Genomic DNA, 20,654 nt, shown 5'->3' on the forward strand with positions numbered 1-20,654 from the left:
TGGCTTTTATTTTGAAACGTCAACGTACCGCCGGATATTATACCTTTGGTGACAGCTCACACAGACATACCGGAAGCAATCGTCAGTTTTAGTGAAGCTGCATAAGACTGCAAGACATGGACCGGTCTCGTAAGTGAAAATTCTACTATACATTGTAATGTAATGTTCGATAGGTATATTGTTTTGTGATATTGACGTTTTGAGTGACATTATAGAACCGCCAATCGTAGAATTAGTGAAGCAGTAGCACCAGATGCACGAAGTGTATGGAGTGGTCTCACCGACGTCACGATCTCCTTAGTTACGAGGTCGGTCGGCCATGTTGGAGTACATACAGATCCTACATGGCGGCGCGTAAACAAGGAAGTGCGGCGAAAATACAATACTTTGAATCACTGGATAGTGCATCAAAGGTTCGCTACCTGGCCAAATTGAAGGTTATTGGTAACTTGGATCCCTATACGATGAGTGCAGATCGTTTCAGTGCCGATCCTACTTATCTTCCATCGGTAAACTACGGCAACATCTACGCGTATCTCGTGAACACCCCCAGTCCTTACACGAAAGACGAGTTGGAGTGCTACAAAGGGCTCGACGCTTATAATCAGTTTGTCAGTGGATGGGTCCGAGACGTCAAAGCAACTGTCGTCGAGAATTCTCATCTCGTCATTGGAAGAGTACATATATACAGATCTGGTCCGATATTTAGCAATATTCAATGTTTACTCAGCGCAAACAGACACGTGTGTTTGTTTACATTGTACGTGCATGTCATTGTGTGCGTGTGTGTAGGAATTCACTTTCAACTAACTCCTAACTTCATCCCCCCCCCACACATATATATATATATATATATATATATATATATATATATATATATATATATATATATATATATATATATATATATATATATATATATATATATTAGTGATGTTACGAGATGTGCTGAGGCTTCGAAGCGTGTGTCGAGTAATGGAGGGGGCGTTTCCTTGAAGCGCGTATCGAGGCTTGCTTCATGTAGGGGAGGAGCCAAAAATGATGACGTCCGAAGCCTCGCTGCCCGGCTGTACCACGTGACTGCTTCGGGAAGTGGTTCAGAGTTTGCCGGGAGGTTCGACAGCAATATAAACCACTCAGGCTCCATTCAAAATGTGGGTTGTTGGTGGAGAGTTGCGGTCAGTTGAGAGTTTGGATAGTTTGGAGAGAGAGAGATAGTTTGGATAGCGTTTATATAGTTTGGAGAGTTTAGAGAGAGAGAGATAGTTTGGAGAGTGAGGAGAGAAGGATAGGTGATGGAGCCAGCTAGGAAGAGGAGGATTTCCCCTGTGTGGGAACACTTTGATTTGATAACTCCTAATAAGGTAAGCTAAATCTAACTCTATTTCAGACACATTAGGTTTGCTTATCAAGAACTGTATTTTTCACAGTTTCTTCTTTTATTCAAAGGTGAGGTGTTTATTGTGCTCCAAGGAGCTGGGGTACAATAACAACACCTCATCCATGCTAAGGCATTACCTTATGCATGAGAATAAGGAGGAAACTGGAGCTTCACCCAGCCATTGTAAGTCATTACAATATTACAAATGCACCATCACAATTTTTCCCTGTTTACTTTTGTTTATTGTGCAAATAAAGACAGGTAACAGACACTGTATTTATTCTCTTTTAACCAGCCACCAGAAAACAAGAGCTGGATGAAGCCCTCGTCTCCATGATAGTGAAGGACACACAGCCCTTCAGTATTGTGGATGATGTTGGATTCAGGGCATTTGTGTCCAAACTGGATCCTAATTATGTTATCCCTACAAGGCAGGTATGTATGGGTGCATGCATGAAATTGAGAAACTGTTATTTCTGAATAAAAATGAATAAAATGTCCCGTGTCCTGTACATCACTGTCCAAGTTCCACAAGCATATTCAGTCCCCTCTTCCTAGTTCCACAAGCACTTTCGCTGTCCTCTGCCTGCTTAAGCCCATGCCATTTTCCTAAAGTGACATAATAACATTATTACACAACCTGCCATATCATATGATACTCCCATTTTGGGAAAATTCACACACAGAATACATTCAAAAAATATATAAAAATATTTTATTATGCACATATGTGATCATTTATGTACAGAAATTATTTGGTCATACATTTTTGTAATTCAGTCATTCCCAACAGCCATAACAGACACAAAAATTCAATGCATCACATTATGTGGTTCAGATACAGCTGCCTGTGATTATACACTTGGCCAGTAGGTGGTATCGTGTGCACATGAAGCTTCGAGTAATGAACCCTTTCTCGAACCAATTGGCTGAAGTGTTGCGAGGCCTCATGAGGCTTCATCTCGCCATCACTAATATATATATATATATATATGATCCGACGTTAAACTCATATCACGCAATGCTGAGGCTGCATCTCTGTGTTTCGCCTGTTGTACACGCTCGACACTGTCACGGGAGTTCACGGGTAGGACCCAAATGCAGACCACAGGAGACAGAGTCCAATGAAACAGGTTTATTTGGTAGACAGGTGGGTGGCTGGTGTGAGTCCCGTGGCTCGACACCGGGGGCTGGTAGCTCGACGGTGTGATGTCCCGTGGCTCGACACTGAAGAGTTGACAGATCGACGGTGTGATGTCCCGTGGCTCGACACCGGAGAGTTCGTAGATCGCCCAGTACTTTCCACCCGTAGCAGAGAGGAGAGAGATTAGCACAGGAAGATACCATGGGGTTTACTCACGAAACGGCAGCCGCTACCGAGGCAGAAGACAATACAGACTGACGCCCCAAGCCTGCAGGACCAGGGCTTATATGCTGCCGGGTAACGAGCCAGATTGTCCGCAGCTGGCATCCATCAGAGCGGTAGCAGTGGGAGGAGTCTGGAGGCAGGTCCGAGAAAACACCAAGCACATGGCATAACAAAAACAAACAGGGGAATGACAGACACATGAGGAGAGGAGATTGGAGGGGAAACAGAGGTAACCACACAGTGGGTCAGACAGGGATCCTGACAGTCACGTCTCTGGTACCGACTGCTGTCACGGGCCGATGAAGCTTCGGTAACCTTCTCATGTCCAAGTTTAATTTATATTTCCTTTATTAAATACTGTTCACAAACGAATTTGCAAATAAAATCACTGACCACTTATAAAGTGATCCGCACATACTCTAGTGCAGTGATTCTTAACCATAGGGCCGCGGCCCATGATTGGGCAGCGAGCGCCACCTAGAGGGCCGCGAAAAACTTTCAGTTTTGCACCTGTGGGCCGCGAGGGCCGCGGGACCGCATAGGTTATCAATTGAAGACACCAGAGATATTACTGTTATCCATGAGACGCTCAGTTACAATATAGCTTCCCACCACCTGGTGGCGGTAATGCGTCAGTCAGTTGTTTAACAAGCTGCAATAAGCAGAAGAAGACACTCAGCTAGCCGCTAGCCTGTAGCGAAAGTTATGGATAAGTTATTAAAAAGAAAAAATGAAGACGACAGTGGTGCCATACCCCCCAAAAGTCTAAATGTGTGCGCAAGTACAACCCTAACTTTCTTAAGTACGGCTTTGTGAACGGAGGCAACGAGGCAGAGCCGAGGGCTCAGTGTGTGGAATGTGAGCTAATGCTATCAAACGAAGCACTGAAGCCTTCAAAAATAAAGCGACACGTAGCGACGAAACATCCAACGCTCGTGGGAAAGTCTGTTGGGCTTCTTGTTGTGTATGCAGGTTTACATACACATGATAATAAATGTCTTTGTGATCATCACATTCTATCATCTCATTTATTTAACAAGGGTTTTGCCTGTTCAACACCGGCATCCTCGATCCCCTCCCCTTCCGTTCCTACGGCTTGTTTGCGCAAATACGTCACAAAACATGTCCGTGTTTGATATCCCAGCATGCCCAAAATCCTCATCTTTGCAAAGAAATCATCGATTTTCTTTCATTTCTTATGGTTTCTCCACAAAAGGAGCCCACACACACACTGTCCAAAGTCGCCATAACCGCTCCAAGTCGTATCTTGCAGCATTTCGACGGAAAAAGACACATTACAGACCCGACAACGTGCTAGCGGATGTTACCATGGAGCTACTGCCTTCAGAAAACGCTAGTACTTATAGTACAAACCTTATCCTCCTCTTCCATAAGCCGCGTCAAACAACGTTTGCGTAACTGAGCTATTCTCATTCTCGTTCGTGCGCTCGGTCGCAGCCATTAAGCACAGCAAGTCCGCTACTCACACACCATGTCTTCCACCATATATACATAGGTTTTGCAATTTGCAAAGGCTAAAAATAAAAGGAAAATAATATAATATCACAATATAAAGGGAGAAACACCTTTAGTGTGTCAGAATATCATTTGGTTACCATGTGTCCATTTGGGTCTCCAAATGTCCTTTTAGAGCTCCGCCTGGATCTCTTCATGAAGAAACACTGTAGAATGGTCATACTTTGTCCAATCTTCTTCAAATTTGAGGCAGTTGTTCACTGATAGTGTAGTTACAGCCCTATACTGTCCTTTACCTGTACAGATACAGCCACCGGCAGTTATTTATACTGAAAGATACTTTTTTATTTTATGCGGACAAAAATCTTAAATTTTTACTGACTCCAAAGGCCCACTGCTCTGTTTCTGTATGACCTACAGGTTGTCTGACACTTTTGATGCATATAGTCAGAGTGGGCCCCGGGACACTTTGTCCTTGAAAAGTTGAGCCCAGAGGTCAAAAAGGTTAAGAACCCCTGCTCTAGTGTACGCCAAATTCCATTCCTTTATATCTCGAGAGATGCGTGACAGCCATTTCTCGCGACGTCGCTTGGATAGCTCCTTCGTGTCATTTCCTTGATGTGTAATGACCGCTGGCAAACGAAAGAATGATTTCTTGTCTCTATCAGCTCTGCTGCCACAACCAAAGACAGCACAAAAGTTCACCACCGATAGGTTATGCGACTCAGCCGTGCATGCCAATGGCTTTGTGTGTACTCCAACATGGCCGACAGCTAAACTGTGACGTCACACGAGACCACTCCATTGCTACCAACCGAGGCTAGCTAACGTTAGCTCGCCTTTGTAGCTTAACGTGCAGTGAACGAGCGAGCGTTTTCTCAATGAATGAATACATATCGTCACAACAGATAGTACATTATATAAGGGTAGTGTTTGCTCTCCGTGGTGGTAACCGACAAATACGCCTTTGTACCAGGCGGCAGGTTAACCTGTTTCCGCCCTGTGTCTGCAGGGCTGTTTGGGTTGTTCCTCCTCAGCCTGGCTCTCGCTGGAGCTCAGGCGCTCACACCAGCGCACTATCTCTCCCTGTCCGATGTGGCCCGACTGCAAAACTTCCTGAGCCAACAGTTCACCGATCTGGACTCCGCATACTACTCGGTCGTTGGTCTGACCAAGCTCGGGGCAACTGTTCCCGATCACGAGGTAAGAAAATCCCACCATAATCAACAATTCCGATATAAACATTCAGTCATGATTCAACCTGGATATGACATGTTACATGTTGATCCTCGATGTTCTTTGGCTTAAAACGTGTTCGTGTTTGCAGGTATTGTGCCAGTTTCTCAAATCCCAGCTGGATCCCTCTAACGTTGACTCTCTCTTCTTTGCTGCTGAGACCAGTCAGGCCATTTCAGGATGTGAGGTATGCGTGCCTCGGCCTTATCTGTGCTGCTGCCATCCTTTCTATGCAAATGCATTTTGGAATAGATCCATGTGTAGTTGGACAATATAGACAAAACTATATACATTCCAAAATATTAAAAAGACCAACGTAAATGGGATGGGAAATCTGCATCATTGCTTCATGGTCACGATGTTAAAAACAACTTTTCATATGATGGCAGTGAGAGTAAAATAATAATATAACATAGTCCGTAACGTCCAAATGGCAAAGTGGACGATGGCTTTACACTGATGCGAACCCCTTAGAACCAACAGTTTTCTTCACTCCATAGATCCCCGTGTCCAATGAAACGCGAGACCTCCTCCTGGCGGCGGTTAGTGAAGATTCCACCATGACTCAGATTCACAGAGCCGTGAGCGCTCTCAGCTCTCTGGGGCTTCCTCTGGCCTCCCAGGAAGTTGTAGGTGCCTTGACCGGTCGCATCAACAAGGAGGACAACGTCATGGCGTAAGTGTCTGTAGTGTGTGTCAGGGAGTGCGCTATCATTCTGTGTCCTTCTTGCCGTGCTCAGGAGCAAATTTGATTCACAACACGTGTGTCTCCTTTTCTCCGGACAGTATCACTTCAGCTCTGCAGACCGCAGCACGCCTACCCAAGCAGGCAGAACTCGGGGGAATACTGGAGGAAATTGAGGTGAGCTCTTAAACCTCCACCAGGTGGTGCTGTGTGACTGTGCTTTGAATTAGCGCAAGATGCACTTGGACTCTTAATCGTGCACAGATATTTTGAATTCTCTAAGTTTTAACTCATATTTAACTTTTTCCCCTCTCAGGATCTTACGGCTCGTTTGGATGATCTTGGTGGCATCTACCTCCAGTTTGAGGAGGGACTCGAGGCGACCGCCTTGTTTGTGACCGCTGCTTATTCCCTGTCCGATCATGTGGACATGGAGCCCCCTCTGAAGGAGGTACGATATCTGTCTGTCAGGCTTTTCTCCCCATGGGACCTTCCCTTTCTGAAACTGATGGGCAATGTGTTTTTTTGCTACAGGACCAGGTCATCCAGCTGGTGAACTCTATCTTCAGCAAGAAGTCCTGGGACTCTCTGGCCGAGGCCTTCAGCGTGGCAAGTGCCGCCGCCGCTCTCTCCAACAACCGTTTCCACGTGCCGGTCATCGTCGGTGCTACCGGCCCGGCCACGGTGTCCCACAGCCAGCCAACCCTGCAGGTACAGATTGTGGGATCTCAACCTGCCTACAGTCCTCTGAGTGGGTTTTAATCAGCTCGTGGTGACGCTGTTTCTCTGTGTGATTCACAGCTCCTTGTCACTGATGTCATGTCTCAACCTCTGGCCTTGGCCAACGTGCTGCTGGAATCTGCGTACGCCGTGGCCTCCAAGAGCATCATCCTCAGCCAAGCTCCATTCACACTTAATGAGTACGTTTGACCAGAGAGATGAGTGTTCTACGCCCACACACAGGGTGACAGAAATGCAGTTTGAATTGTAACATTATACAAATGTAATTGTTGAGCTTTTTATTGTTGACTGTGTGGATTGCGTTTTACTAGATTGCAGCACGGCCTGGTTTTAGTCAAATCTACACCGTGTTATATTTTCTTTATCTGATTTTCAGCGGCGTCTTTGAACTGAACTTCATGTCCAGCAAGCCCGCCAGCGGATATTACCAGTTTGCCGTTGCAGTGACTGGGGATACCCGGCTTGTTGGCAATCATGTTGAGGTGAGGTGCCGGTCAGAATAAGGAGACGCAATATCTAACAATAGTGGAATGATTTTAATCAAGTTTTAAACGTGTTTTGGGCTTTAATTGCCTTGGTGGAGAATGTGCTGCTGTTGAGTCAGAGACGTGGCTCAATGCTAACTCTTAAATCAGGCATCAGCTTTTGGTTGCCGACACTAAAAATGTGGTTGCAAATTTAGTCGCCTTATATTTTGAGTAATTAAGATACTATGGAGGAATACGACATGAAGGAATACAAGCTTTATTAAAGAAACGGAACAAAAGTATATTGTAGTTTGTGTTTTATCTGATACTTTCCAGAATTTAGTATCTATTATTAATGTGTTAAAAGCTAGTTGCCACTGATGGCAACCAGTTCCTCAAAATGGCTGCCAAAGGCAACCTGGCAAACCTTCCTGTTGTGTCTGCAGCCTGTCCTGGGTCGACGGTCCATCTGAACATGATTGTACCGGTAGTCAGATTGGTTTGCTGCTCTCACGCCCGTCACCCGATGTAACTTTGTGTTGTGTCTCCGTCCGCCTGCAGCTCAAAGTGAAGGTGTCCACCGAGGTGTCCGTCACTAACATGGACCTCTCCGTGGTGGATAAGGACCAGAGCATCGGCACAAAGACCACCAGGTTAGGAAACGCATCTGACAAGTGAGCCGACCCTGCGGCGCATGACGAGAGACTACTAAATGCTTCTTCTTTTTTTTTTTTTTAATGACTCAGAGTGGAATATCCCTCCAAAGGCAAGAGCTCCTTCACAGCAGACAGCCACCAAAACTTTGCCATGGCCTTCCATCTGGTTGACGTCAATACCGGCGTGGAGCTTAGCCCTCACCAGGTATGTAACCCGGGTGGGACACGAGCCGCAGACGGTATTATGTGGTTGGTCAAAACAATCACGAAAACAGCTGCGACCAGTTTGAGGAGCGATCCCCATCACAGACTTTCGTCAAGCTGCACAATCAGAAGACCGGCCAAGAGGTCGTGTTTGTGGCCGAACCCGACAGCAAGAAACTGTACAAGTTTGAGTTGGACACAGCGGAGCGGAAATCTGAGTTCAACTCCATATCCGGCACCTACTCCCTCCACCTCATCGTTGGGGATGCCACTTTGGAGAATCCCATCTTGTGGAATGTGGTGAGTGTCCGTTCCGCCTTGATGCTGGTAATGAGGGATATTTACTGAAGTGCTCAGCCACTGAGTAGTTAATATTGAGCTCTAAAGTTGAGTTGTAATCTTTTTGAAAGGCTGACGTTGTTCTGAAGTTCGTGGACGAGGAGGCTCCAGTGGCCATTCAGCCCAAGACTCTTTTTGTGCCCAAACCAGAGATCCAGGTAACACTTATTTACCTTTTGTTTTTTAAATATCAGTTTCACTGCCCGATGATGGAAAATCAAGCAGCATCAGTCCCGCTGTGTAACATGTCCTCCTGTCTCTGCAGCACTTATTCAGGGAACCAGAGAAGAAGCCTCCCACGGTGGTCTCCAACACCTTCACTGCGCTCATCCTGTCTCCCTTACTTCTTCTGCTCATCCTGGTAATATTTCAAACTAAAATGTTCTTTTTGGGTTTTTATTTGTTGCCATCATCATAAAGGAATGTTTTGACGTGGAGTGCAGTATGAGATACTTACCCATAGATGGCCACGCCTCTAGTTTGGAGGGAGAGTTTGAGTTTACGCGATATTAACAATATTTTCAGCACTTTGCCTCGCCGTCAGACCTTTGACAAAAACGGTAATTTAACCTCGCCGAACACGGAGTTGTTGTTCTACCGTTGCCTCGGTCAGTCAGTTTGTTTGTGTTATTATGCGACTTTTGTGTTTATAAAGGGTTAGTTCGGATTCACCAAAAGTCACACAACAAACTAACCGATCAAGGCAGCGGTACACCAGCAACGTAGTTCTGCAATGTCAATGGGGTCCTGTGGCTATGCAGTGAAAATATTGTAGCTGTAGGATACACATAAACTGATATGGATTTAAATAGGTTTTACACAGCAGTATGTCGCTTTGTTCCCGTGTTCTTATTCCCATCAGTTTCTTCAAACCACGATCTACGACTGGTCAAGTACCTCACACAACCTTACCTTAAATAATCTGAACTCTCCCTTTAACTGTAGAGCAACTTTGCTATGGATATAATGTAGAAACCATTTGTCTCATTTGTAGGCCCGCCAACCAACAGACCTCCTTCCATTATTCATCAAACCTTTATTTTAATAGAGGATTCAGCTTTGTTGTATGCACAGTGCTCTAGTTTTTTTTATCCTCTGAAAAAGCTCTTCAGTAGTAAGCTCTCATGTGCGGTGAATGCGGCTCCGGTACTGCGCAAATACAATGCTTGTATTTAATTTAGAAATCACAATAGCTTTTGATGTATTTTTATCCGTGGCATTTTCAGCGCTGAGTAACAGTTATTGTTGCAGTGGATCAGCACTTTGTGCGTTCGGTGGTAAACACTTTTTCAGCCCCTTTTGTTTGCCACTCTTGGAGGGGATGAAAATCACTTTGTCTTTCATTCCCCCTCTCGTCTGTAGTGGCTGAAGCTCGGAGCAAACGTCTCCAACTTCACCTTCACTCCCAGCACCGTTCTGTTCCACGTGGGACACGCAGGTCAGTCCCCCGTCTCTCAAGTGAAATGTTCATCACGCATCCGGTTGTTGCACGGCCTCTTCATCTCCAGTTCATCCGCTGCCATTCAAGACGATACGGGAATTGCAGCAACAACCGCGGCTGACATTGTGCAATTATCATCATTTAGTCCACGCGTACATTCTTAATACGAAACAACTGCAGCCAGAACATCTTAAGAACATGCACCAAGATAAACAATTGCTGGCGCAATTCTCTAGTAAGGTGCCACTAAGCCATTGCAGAAGAAGAGGGTGCAATGTCTTGATGTAATTAAAGCGGTAGTGGAGAAATCTCACGGTGGAGAAGGTGATGGAAACAGGGAAGTTTCTTGTATTTAATTTAAAAAAGGTTACAGTGATTGATTGTTAAAGCACAAATAAACACACCGTGTGGAGCGCCCCGCAGTTTGAAAGTTTTGTGTGAAAACACTGAAAGGGTTAAAGTTCTAAGACAAAAACACAGACAACTCCCAGACCGGTCAACGCTTTGGTAGAGACCTGTCAATCACAAGGAAGCCCCGCCCTAAAACACTCTGGTTTATGATCTATTTGACTCTAACTGGACCATCATGTACTAAATGAATATCATGCTGTATTGAAGGAGACTTGAAACTAGAGATTGAGACCAGAAGCTCATGTTTACAATGTTTACTGAGGTAATAAATCAAGAGAGAAGTAGTCATTTTCTCATAGACTTCTATACAATCTGACTTCTTTTTGCAGCCAGAGGAGTCGCACCCTGCTGGTCAGTAGAGATAATGCAAGTTTATTGTGGTTCGCTTGGCTTTGGCTTCACTTTTCGGACCAGGCAGCGGCGATATGTGAGGACCTGGGAATTAGAACGGGCAGCACACCCACGCTCTGTTGTTGGCTGGGGGTTACACACTCACATGGGGTCCAAAGCTTCTTTGCTGAAAGCACACAAACACGGCCACACACTTCTAGTTCGTAATAAGTGACGGTTGAGAGGGGTTATTTTTGAATCGGTCCGTACATGCGCTGCATAGTATACCTTGTTTACAGCACCCTACCCACTTGGGGAACCACTGATTTGGATGCCAAAGCGCCAGCTCACTCTCTCGTTTCCTTTCAGCCTTGCTGGGCCTGATGTACGTCTACTGGACTCGCCTGAACATGTTCCAGACTCTGAAGTACCTGGCGGTCATCGGCAGTGTGACTTTCCTCGCCGGGAACCGCATGCTGGCCCAGAAAGCCGTGAAGAGGTACGTGTCCTGATGGCGCCTTGAGTCAAATGGGGTCCCTAGAGTGTCCTTTTAGTCCCAGAGAGAGAGAGAGAAAAGCCTAGCCCCTTTCAGACGACGAGGACTCGGGTGCTTTGAGGCCTCTTGGTAGTTCTTAGCCTCAAGCCCCGAGGAAAAGTGCCGGTCTCATGTCGCAGCTCCTCAGTTGGTCCCCCTAGAGGCCGATGTCAGGCCCTCTGCCAGAAGCAGAGCTCGTGCCCACTTGGACCAGGAGTGAAGCGTGGCAGCATGATCTGCAAGAGTGGTGATCTAAGTGGGTAATTTCCTCACCATCAGTATGTAGAGCCCTCCACGGGCCAGAGTGAGCAATTTGAAGCCTGTATCTCCCACTCAAAACATCACTCCGTAATTGTTCACTTTTACTTCCTGCTCTTAAGACGAGCCCATTAAACCCCGTTTCAGCAAGTAGAATTTTCCAAGTAATGATTTCACAAATGGACTTTTTTCTCCCCCCCCCCACCTCCCTCTTCTTTCCTGCTAGTCTCTTTTCTCCTTTGCAGCTGATGCCTGTGTCTTTATGTAGTTTTTTTTAACCCCTCTATCCACACCTCGCTGTCTCTGTACTCCTTTTTCCAGGATTGCCGCAGAGCAAAGTAGTAGGTTGGCAAAGTATAGGAGCCTCCGATAAAGCCCCCCTCCCACATTTGTAACAAACGAGTTGGGCTTCCAGGCTGAAGTAAGGGCATCCTCATAGTGTGCATCCTCAGTGCATTTCCATAATGGCTGGCCGCGTGCATGGCTGTGTGGTGCTCGATCATTCTAACTCCCCAGTGTTCACATGTACTTGCCGTCCTCCCTCCTCCTCCCCCCACCCCTCCCTCCTCCTGGTTTGCCTCTCACTCATCCCACCGTGGTCATAGCCATACCAGCACTGTGGTAATCCCGCCGTTGTGGTCTTAACACCCGTGGTTCTGGTTGTGCCATTACATTTGAGTGACTTATGTTGTGTTCATGAGCCATGTGCGTCGTCCAGAACCTTAAGACATTTGTCATGAGAGTTTCTCTTGTGTGTCTTTGCCCAAATTAACATTGTGTGTTGTGCATTAAAATGCATGATTAAAACCTTTATGTGACTAAATCAGACTGTTTGTAATAACTGTTTGCTTTTCTCTCTCGCTCTACAGAATTGAGAAAAAATAAGGAAGAAAATTAAGAAGACACAGACGAAGCCCCCCCAAGGAGTCATTCGACGATGCATCAAATCAGACTTTAAACATGGCGTTGCAGTTCAAGAATCCAATCGACAGTTTAAACATGCAGTTTGTCCGCGTTGCCAAATGGAAGAAATCGAGAAATTACAGTGTCACCGAGGACAAACACCCACCGACAGATTCTCTTTTTTACGAGGGCTGTAAAGCTACTGATCATTGCGCTTCATCTTCCTGTGAGATTTGTCTTCTTGTTGTCCAACATGCCAGTGTTTTCCAAGTGAGCTGGGGTTTTATTTCTTTTCTTTCTTATGGATTTGGGGTTTGATTTGACTATTTTTGTCTTAGGTTTTTTTTTTTTTTGTACATTCCTCTTTTTCCACTCGATGCCCATTTCACCTTGTAACAAAAGCGGTTAGTTAACATGAACGGCTGAAGAAAAACCAAACATTGGCATTAGCACTGATCCGTTGAACATTACTAACTATGCCGGTGTGTTTCCCTGTTTGGTGCATCAGATGTGTTGGAGGGAGCGGGAGTCCCCTATTTGATACAGAGTTGGCGTCCCCCAGAAAAAAATGTTGAGAAAGAAATGTGGGCAATGTGATGTTTTTGTAATGAAGAAAAGGAAATAAAGAAGTGGAGGTGAAGCTAAGTTACTTTCTTTCGTAGAGGGAAAAAACAGGAACACAGTCCAAGAGTTGGAGGATGATGAGGAGGAGATCCTGTTCCTACAATGAATACGTCGTTGTTGAAACGGGTGTACGGTACTTTCAACGGTACTTACTGACCGGAAAACCCATCTCCCGTTTCTGATGTCTAATCAGACTTCTCCAGCATCCGCTGGACCAGTAGAGGAAGAAGGGTTCAAAATTTTAACTCAAAGCTAGGGATGGTAATCTCAACAAACTACCAATGGTACGCTAGATTTTATAAATCCAATGAGGGCAGCTAGCAGCACTAGCTCATAAGGTCGCTGAGTCAAGTGAGAAAGTTGCTAAGTGTGCAGCACTCCCTCCAAAATGATCACGAAAAACATGTCGATAGTTAGACCTCTGCTTAGCAGTTGAATATGTGTTTGAACTACAGGACTACTTTTGGGTGGCACATTTCACTGCTCTGATTGAAAGAAAAGATTACACAATTTACATTTTACTGCTATGACTTTTTTCAACATGTCGGCTGTATATTTTGGCTGTGCTGTTGTCCCTCCCCAGACAATCTGCACTGCCAATCGAGGTGCACCTGATACTCTACACCAGGGATTCCCAAAGTGTGGTGCACACCCTGGGGGTGCGCAAGCTGCCTCTAGTGACAGAGAGCTTCCTCTGCATAGTCCATCTGTCACTTTTCCAAGACTCCCTCTTTTCAGGACCATGATTTTTGCAGTCCTCAATTTCTCTTCCATTTTTTTCATCTCAGCCTCCATTTTTCTCCTCATGTCCTCCATCTTCCTTTGATAGCTCTGTGCAAAATCAATACAAGAAATACATCAATACACCAACATGTAAAACTGTTTATGACAGTGAGATACGATATTTAAATACAAGTCTGAATACAAACCCTTCTTTAACCTAAAAGTTCCATCGTGATTATTTCTCACAGAGAGGTTAAAAAGATTTTTTTTCTACCACAAATGGCGACGAGGATGGGATCGGACGAGTAATCAGGACTCCGTTAGACGACAGAATATAGCTATTCCTCCCTGAAGGTGAGAGGCTGTCAGACAGGGTTCCAGATTGCCGCTCCGATCCTGGAACCGGGAAAATAATCCCACTCTGTGAGAGATTATCTTGTGATGGAGCAGACACTTTAATGGTTGAACTTCGTGCTCGCACGTTTAGAGTGCTGGACATTAGGTCCTAGGCAATGTTCCCTCTAATTTTTCATGTGTCTGGGCATACACACAAGCTCCCTGAGCACACTGAGGACCACTGTGAGCAACATCAGATGTGCACGCTGTGGCCACACACCAGTATCACACCTGTTCAAAACCTTGGATCATAGCAAGTTACATGGCTTATTAAAAGAATCAAATTACAGCAGCAATTTTCACTAGTTTACTTTTAATATAAGTGATTTGACAAACTTTAAAGGAAAAAGACAAAAATCTTGTTGTTCATGAGATGTGTAGTATTTTTTATGTGAGAGTCCTGCTTGGCCATGGGAAGAGTCTGTCTTGCTTTGGCCATGGGAAGAGTCTTGCTTTGGCCTGTGTGAGGTCCTGTTGTGGCCTATGTGAGGGTCCTGTTCTGGAAGAAATGATACATATACACCTTTCAGACATAACATTTTGTTCACATTAAAACATTCACATTTTGCACAATGACGTGTGCTGTAGCTTGTGATACAGTGTAAATTCCTGTAACTCTGTCTGTAAAATATGTAATTACTCAGTTTTTTATTATCATTTCTACTACCCATAAATTATCTAGTAGTAACATAATTTAATGATTAATATCCATAAGTAAAAAATCTTAATAAATGTCACTAGAATATGCACAAATCTGACTTAAATTTTACCTTATTTTTCACGTCTGTCCTTCTCACTTCTCCAATGGTTGTACACTTTGTCCAGGTTGATGGCTTCGTCTGCTTCTTGCTTTGACTTTATGCGCATCAGCTGGTCCAAATGTGCCACTTCAAGACAATTTCTGGATGCTGTTTTGATACGATTCATTAAACTGAATCCTCTTTCACAATCTGCACTGGAAGCTTGAAATGTAGCACAAATATTCACAAGCTGTGAGATCTCCGACAGCCATTCCATCTTAAAATAACCACATTTCTTTTTTCCAATGGCTTGGTGAGTGGATGTGTCGCTGCCCGTTCGTTTCGCCATGATAACGGGTTAGCATTTGCGTCTCGTAACTCCGCCGCACTGTTGTTAGCTAGCTAACCTGCACGGCGCGAATGGGCAGGGCAATAGTGTCAATGCTATGATTGGCTGCGTAGCGTAAGTGAACCGAATCGTATCATTGGCTGGACACCTGTCACTCACTGAGTTACATTGCAAAATAGTACAGAAAACAAAATTATTATTATTATTATTGGTTTAATTGATTAGATAAGATTAGGACTAATATTAGATATTAATTAATACGTTTATGTTGAATTTTATTTAATGCGCTGCATAGATTTTCTTGTGCGCTGAGAATGTGCGAGCAGTGCGCGATTGCCCAAGCGCGCAGCTTAGAGGGAACATTGGTCCTAGGGTAACTTGAAGGTTTTATAGGGGTTTGGTGTATCCTTTCAATCCCTTGAGTGATTGGACCAGATGTTCTTAAGATCCTGAGACAGTTAACTAGAGAGAAGTTGGTAAACCGGTTTTCTCGCACACTGCTAGGGTGGTCACGGACAGACGTGTCCTGGTGAGCTTGTCGTATTTCAAAGACGATTTGGTGTATCCTTTCAAGTTGATTGATTGGACCAGATTGGGTTTTGAAGATACCAGAATCAAGAGTAACTAGAGAAGATGGGTAAGAGTCAAAGTTAGTCTGAGCCTAAGCAGCCTGATGCCAAGGTTTTATCTCCAATAATAAAATACATGTGGGACAAAGATAATCAGACGGCCAAACAATTGGAAAATGGACGAAATTGGGGTTCCCTGGAAAAGGCAACTTTAGCCCACGACAAAAATTGGATCAACTCAAACCGTGTCTAGAGCAAAGAGGACAAGGCGAAGCAGAATCAGATGAAGTAATGTCCAAGAGGTAAAGAAAGAAACAAATATATTTGAATAAGACATTGTTGGGGTCTGGCGCCACCTCCTGGCTGCCTGAGCCCCTCACATGTTCATTCCTCTCATAAGCCTGACCTGGGATCAGAGCGAAAGTCCACCCAAGATGACCACACCTCCAGCTCCGGCCGAAAACCTGATGCTGACCCTCCATTGGCCAAGAAAGTGCCTCCTGCTGTTTGTGAGACCTGGTTTATAAGCGCTAACACAGCTAGATTCTCTCTCTCTTCGCGCCAGATCCGTCCTGGCTACAAGGAGACCCACAGCCTTTCCCTCCAGCACCACGCTGGCAACGGACGGCTCACGCGGAGCCGCGGCCTCATCAACCCTCATCAAATCCTGTCAGGTCACATGGTACATTCGCTGGTCGAAAACAGACTGTTTTATTTTGAGTTCTGGATCCGAGTGCGAGAACGGATAGCTTCTATCCCGTACCTCCATCCTTTTTCTTTTTGTGCACACAGCCAGCAGAAGGGCGACTAACCCTCTTTCCCTCACCGATGATTGCCGGGAGGAACGTACCGACCACGTCGCCTCAGCCGAAGTTAAATAGCCCTCTCTGCAGAGAGGAGATCGAGTCTGCGCCCGCTCCAGAGAGAGCCACGCTACCGGGAGCATTGACTCCTGAGGACCGAGTTACCCACAGTCTGCGCCCGCTGCGACAGCCGCGCTGCCGAGTCAACACTCGAGGACTGACCGATTCCCATCACGGAAACGGGCCCCACCGAACGAAGCTTCTCCAAGAAAGATTCATGGCGTCTGGGCATAGCTTCGCTTAATTTAGCCTTAGTTTAATCTAGGTTATTCATTTATGTGTTGTTATTCCCGTATCCTGTTGTGTTAAGTTACTGTCGCGTGATATCAATCACCGCGGACCACAAGTCCCGTTACATTGTATACTTCCTGCTATAACTGTCTTGTTTGGGGATTCTTTTATTTTCATTGTGTTTTTACTCTATTGTCCTTAAATCGGCTCTGTGAGTGAAGTGCAGAATCGCGGCTATCGTGCATAAGCGCCGTTAGTTCAACACGACAGCGGTAGACTTGTGCAAGATACGTTCAGCGGGTCTCATTCTCACTGCAACGCGGCCCGCCCGCAGAACCTTTGAGGTCTCTGTCTCTCTTTCTTTTTTTTCTCCCTGTCCCGTAACCGACACACACATAGAGCCTCTGTCTTTGGGTGAACCTCTCGCCCCTATTGTCCCGACACATGTGCTGCGCCGCCACACGTGATTACACACGGCCACCCCTCCGCCATTTTGTCTAGGTCACTCGACCTCCGCCATCTTGGTTTGTAGTTCTTGGCTGTAGTTCTTAAGGCCCCTCCCTTTTCATCACTGATGGAATAGGTTACACCCCCTCGCTTCACACACACTTAGATTCTCACACACACACACACACACACACACACACACACACACACACACACACACACACACACACACACACACACACATATATCCTTCCCCATTTTATTCATTTGACTTTAGGTATTAGACATATAAAAGTGTATGATGGTGTTTGTTGGTTGCAATATTACTTGATCTGATCATTTATTATTCTGATTTAATAAACTCTGTTATATTTTAAAGAGCAGTCGTCTGTGATTACTTGTGCATATGTGTGTAATAAAGCTGGATGCAGTAGCTTGTGTACGAACTTAAACCTTCAATGTCACTCTGAATGTGTAGTCGCACCCGACTAGATAGATAGATAGATAGGTGTAAACTTTATTTATCCCCAGGGGGAAATTCGTTTGTAGCAGCAGCAATTTACAGAGTAAAATATAACGTATGGAATGCACAATATCTACAGTACAATAAAATAACAGAGCAGATATTGACTTGAAGGAATAGATTAATAAAAATAAATAAATAAGCTAGAATAGAATAGAAAATAGAAATGCACAGTATATACCATGAATATAGTGGTATTAATTAAATAAAATTAGCAACTAGTAAACTAAACAACCTGGACAGTAGAGCCAGGATCACCAACAACAAGCAACAGCCGTGTAGCGTTGTAGTCATGTGAAGGGCGACGATCTGGCCCGAGGTGATTTATTATAAAGTCTAATGGCAGTGGGCAGGAATGTTTTTCTGAATCTGTCCTTGTGACAGCGGAGCTGGATCAGTCTGTTGGAGAAAGTGCTCCGCTGTCCCTGCAGGAGGTGATGGAGAGGGGGGTCCTGGTTATCCAACATGGATAATAGTTTCTTCAGTGTCCTCCTCTCCACCACCTCTTCCAGATTGTCTTGTTTGCAGCCAATGATGGAGCCGGCCTTCTGAACTAGTTTGTTAAGTCTCGGTGGACGCGTTCACCCCCACCACCCGCAGCTTCTCACTCAGCAGCACTGGTTGGATGGTGTTAAATGCACTGGAGAAATCAAAGAAAGTGATTCTCACAGAGCCACCGGATCCATCCAGGTCCGACTGAGCTCGTTGCAGCAGGTAGATGATGGCGTCGTCCACCCCCACACGAGGCTGGTATGCAAATTGCAGAGGGTCCAGTGAGGATTTCACCTGCGGCCGGAGGCGGGCCAAGACCAGCCTCTCCAGCACCTTCATCACATGGGATGTGAGGGCAACTGGTCGGTAGTCATTGAGGCCAGATGGTGTCGTCTTCTTCGGTACAGGAACCAGGCACGACGTCTTCCACAGCACCCGGACTTCCTCCTGCTTCAGGCTCAGGTTGAAGAGGTGTTGAAGGACATTAGACAGCTGGATGGCGCAGGTCTTCAGGACCCTGGGGCTGATGCCATCAGGTCCAGCAGCCTTGCCTTGGTGGAGTCTCTCCAGCTGTCTTCTCACCTGGCCAGTCGTCACAGAGAGGGGGGGGAGGGGGGTCATAGTGTTGGTGGTGGCAGAGCCCTTAGAAGTGGAGGGCTCTGAGTCCATGCAGCTCACCAGGGGGGACAGAGGGGGAGGTGTTTGGGAGGTGTGGTGTGTGGAGGAGACAGATGAGGGCTGTGAGCTAAACCTATTGAAGTGACAGTTTAGCTCATTGGCCCTCACCAGGGAGCCCCCTGGTTGTCTGCCTCCCACCTTGAAGCCGGTTATCTGCTTCATCCCTGACCACACCTCTTCACGTTGTTCTGCTGGAGTTTGGCCTACAGCTTCCTCCTGTAGGTGTCCTTGCACTCCCTGAGCTTCACCCTCAGGTCACGCTGGACTGTCCTGAGCTCCTCCCTGTCCCCAGACCTGAAAGCTGCCTTCTTCTTGTTAAGAAGAACTTTCAGGTCACTGGTAATCCAAGGTTTATTGTTGGGAAAGCAGCTTACAGTCCGGGATGGAATGGCGGTCTGTTCGCAGAATTTAATGTATTCAGTGATACAGTCCGTCATGCTGTTGAGGTCCTCCCCGTGTGGTCCACAAAGCACATCCCATTCCGTAGACTCAAAGCAGTCCTGCAGGGCATCGATAGCCTCCTGAGACCACCTCCTCACAGCCCTAGTGGTCACAGGCAGCCTCTGCACCAGAGGAACATACCTGGGTGTCAACAGGATCAGGTTGTGATCGGACCTGCCAAGGGGGGGAAGGGCAATGGCACTGTATGCATCGTTAGCATTAGCATACAGAAGGTCCAGAGTTTTAATGTTCCAAGTGGGGCAGTCAACATACTGGTGGAACATACTGGTGGACTATTGACATTATGAGTGGCCACTAATTATGAGACTTAGTTTTATCGTTTGGTTATTGGTCCCTGTTCGCAGGGTGGTGCCCCGTTGTTATTAATAATCATTAATAATTGTTACTTACATTAATAATTACATTGATGTCAAGAATTCAGTTTCTTAGATGCTGATAACCCAAACACGCTCCTCTACGTTCCCAACAACATATACAACTGATAGAAAAGGGAAATATACTGCTGAACTTTGGTTTTGTTGTTTTTGTTGTTTTTGTTCACATGGTCGAGTGGATCCTGATCTAGTCTCCGCAACGCCGCTGCTGGATGCTCCCCAGGCACAAACAACATTACAGCCAAAAACCCACCAGTCAGCACTCCGAGGATGAACAAGAAGGACTCATCAAAATCTATGGGCACCAAGTCAACGCTTACAACTACAGCCCGTCAATGAACATTGATGACAACATAACATGTATTTGGATTATCTGAACGCGATACAAAGAGGAGAAAGAAGACGTGAAGAAGAAGCCATGACTCATGTGGAGAGTTCGAAGAGCAAATTCACAGAATGCAAGAGAACTTTGACCTCCTTTGTGCGTTATTATAAAATATCTGCGGCATTCGCACCAGCCGTAATCGACCTGCAGTGTATTGTATACGACAATGGAGTATAACCATGCAGTGACAGCCCTGACTGGACTTTGTAAAGAGGCTTTTACGTCATCCGTGAGCCTGAGATATATCACACCTAAGAGAGTTGTGTGACATGGAATACTGCAACCATATTGCAACACACTGAGGAGCAGTACAACAACAGACAACAAGCAAAGACTGAGTTTGTCAGTGAAACCCGAGGATGCCCA

General features: G+C 45.6%; 1 protein-coding gene across 1 annotated transcript; it reads left to right on the plus strand.

Moving 5' to 3' along the window:
* Positions 1–80: 80 nt before the first annotated feature.
* LOC306778314 (dolichyl-diphosphooligosaccharide--protein glycosyltransferase subunit 2-like) lies at positions 81–13,065 on the plus strand. Its single transcript, XM_079269779.1, has 17 exons — positions 81–129; positions 5,239–5,429; positions 5,554–5,649; positions 5,963–6,138; positions 6,249–6,324; positions 6,464–6,598; positions 6,682–6,858; positions 6,949–7,067; positions 7,265–7,370; positions 7,917–8,008; positions 8,102–8,216; positions 8,321–8,515; positions 8,626–8,712; positions 8,820–8,915; positions 9,917–9,992; positions 11,106–11,235; positions 12,399–13,065. Exons 1-17 carry the CDS (start codon positions 117–119, stop codon positions 12,412–12,414), a joined length of 1,896 nt encoding a protein of 631 aa, XP_079125905.1. The 5' UTR covers positions 81–116; the 3' UTR covers positions 12,415–13,065.
* Positions 13,066–20,654: the final 7,589 nt, after the last annotated feature.

This window comes from Melanostigma gelatinosum, assembly GCF_949748355.1.
Source record: "Melanostigma gelatinosum genome assembly, chromosome: 1".
NCBI classification, from domain to species: domain Eukaryota; kingdom Metazoa; phylum Chordata; class Actinopteri; order Perciformes; family Zoarcidae; genus Melanostigma; species Melanostigma gelatinosum.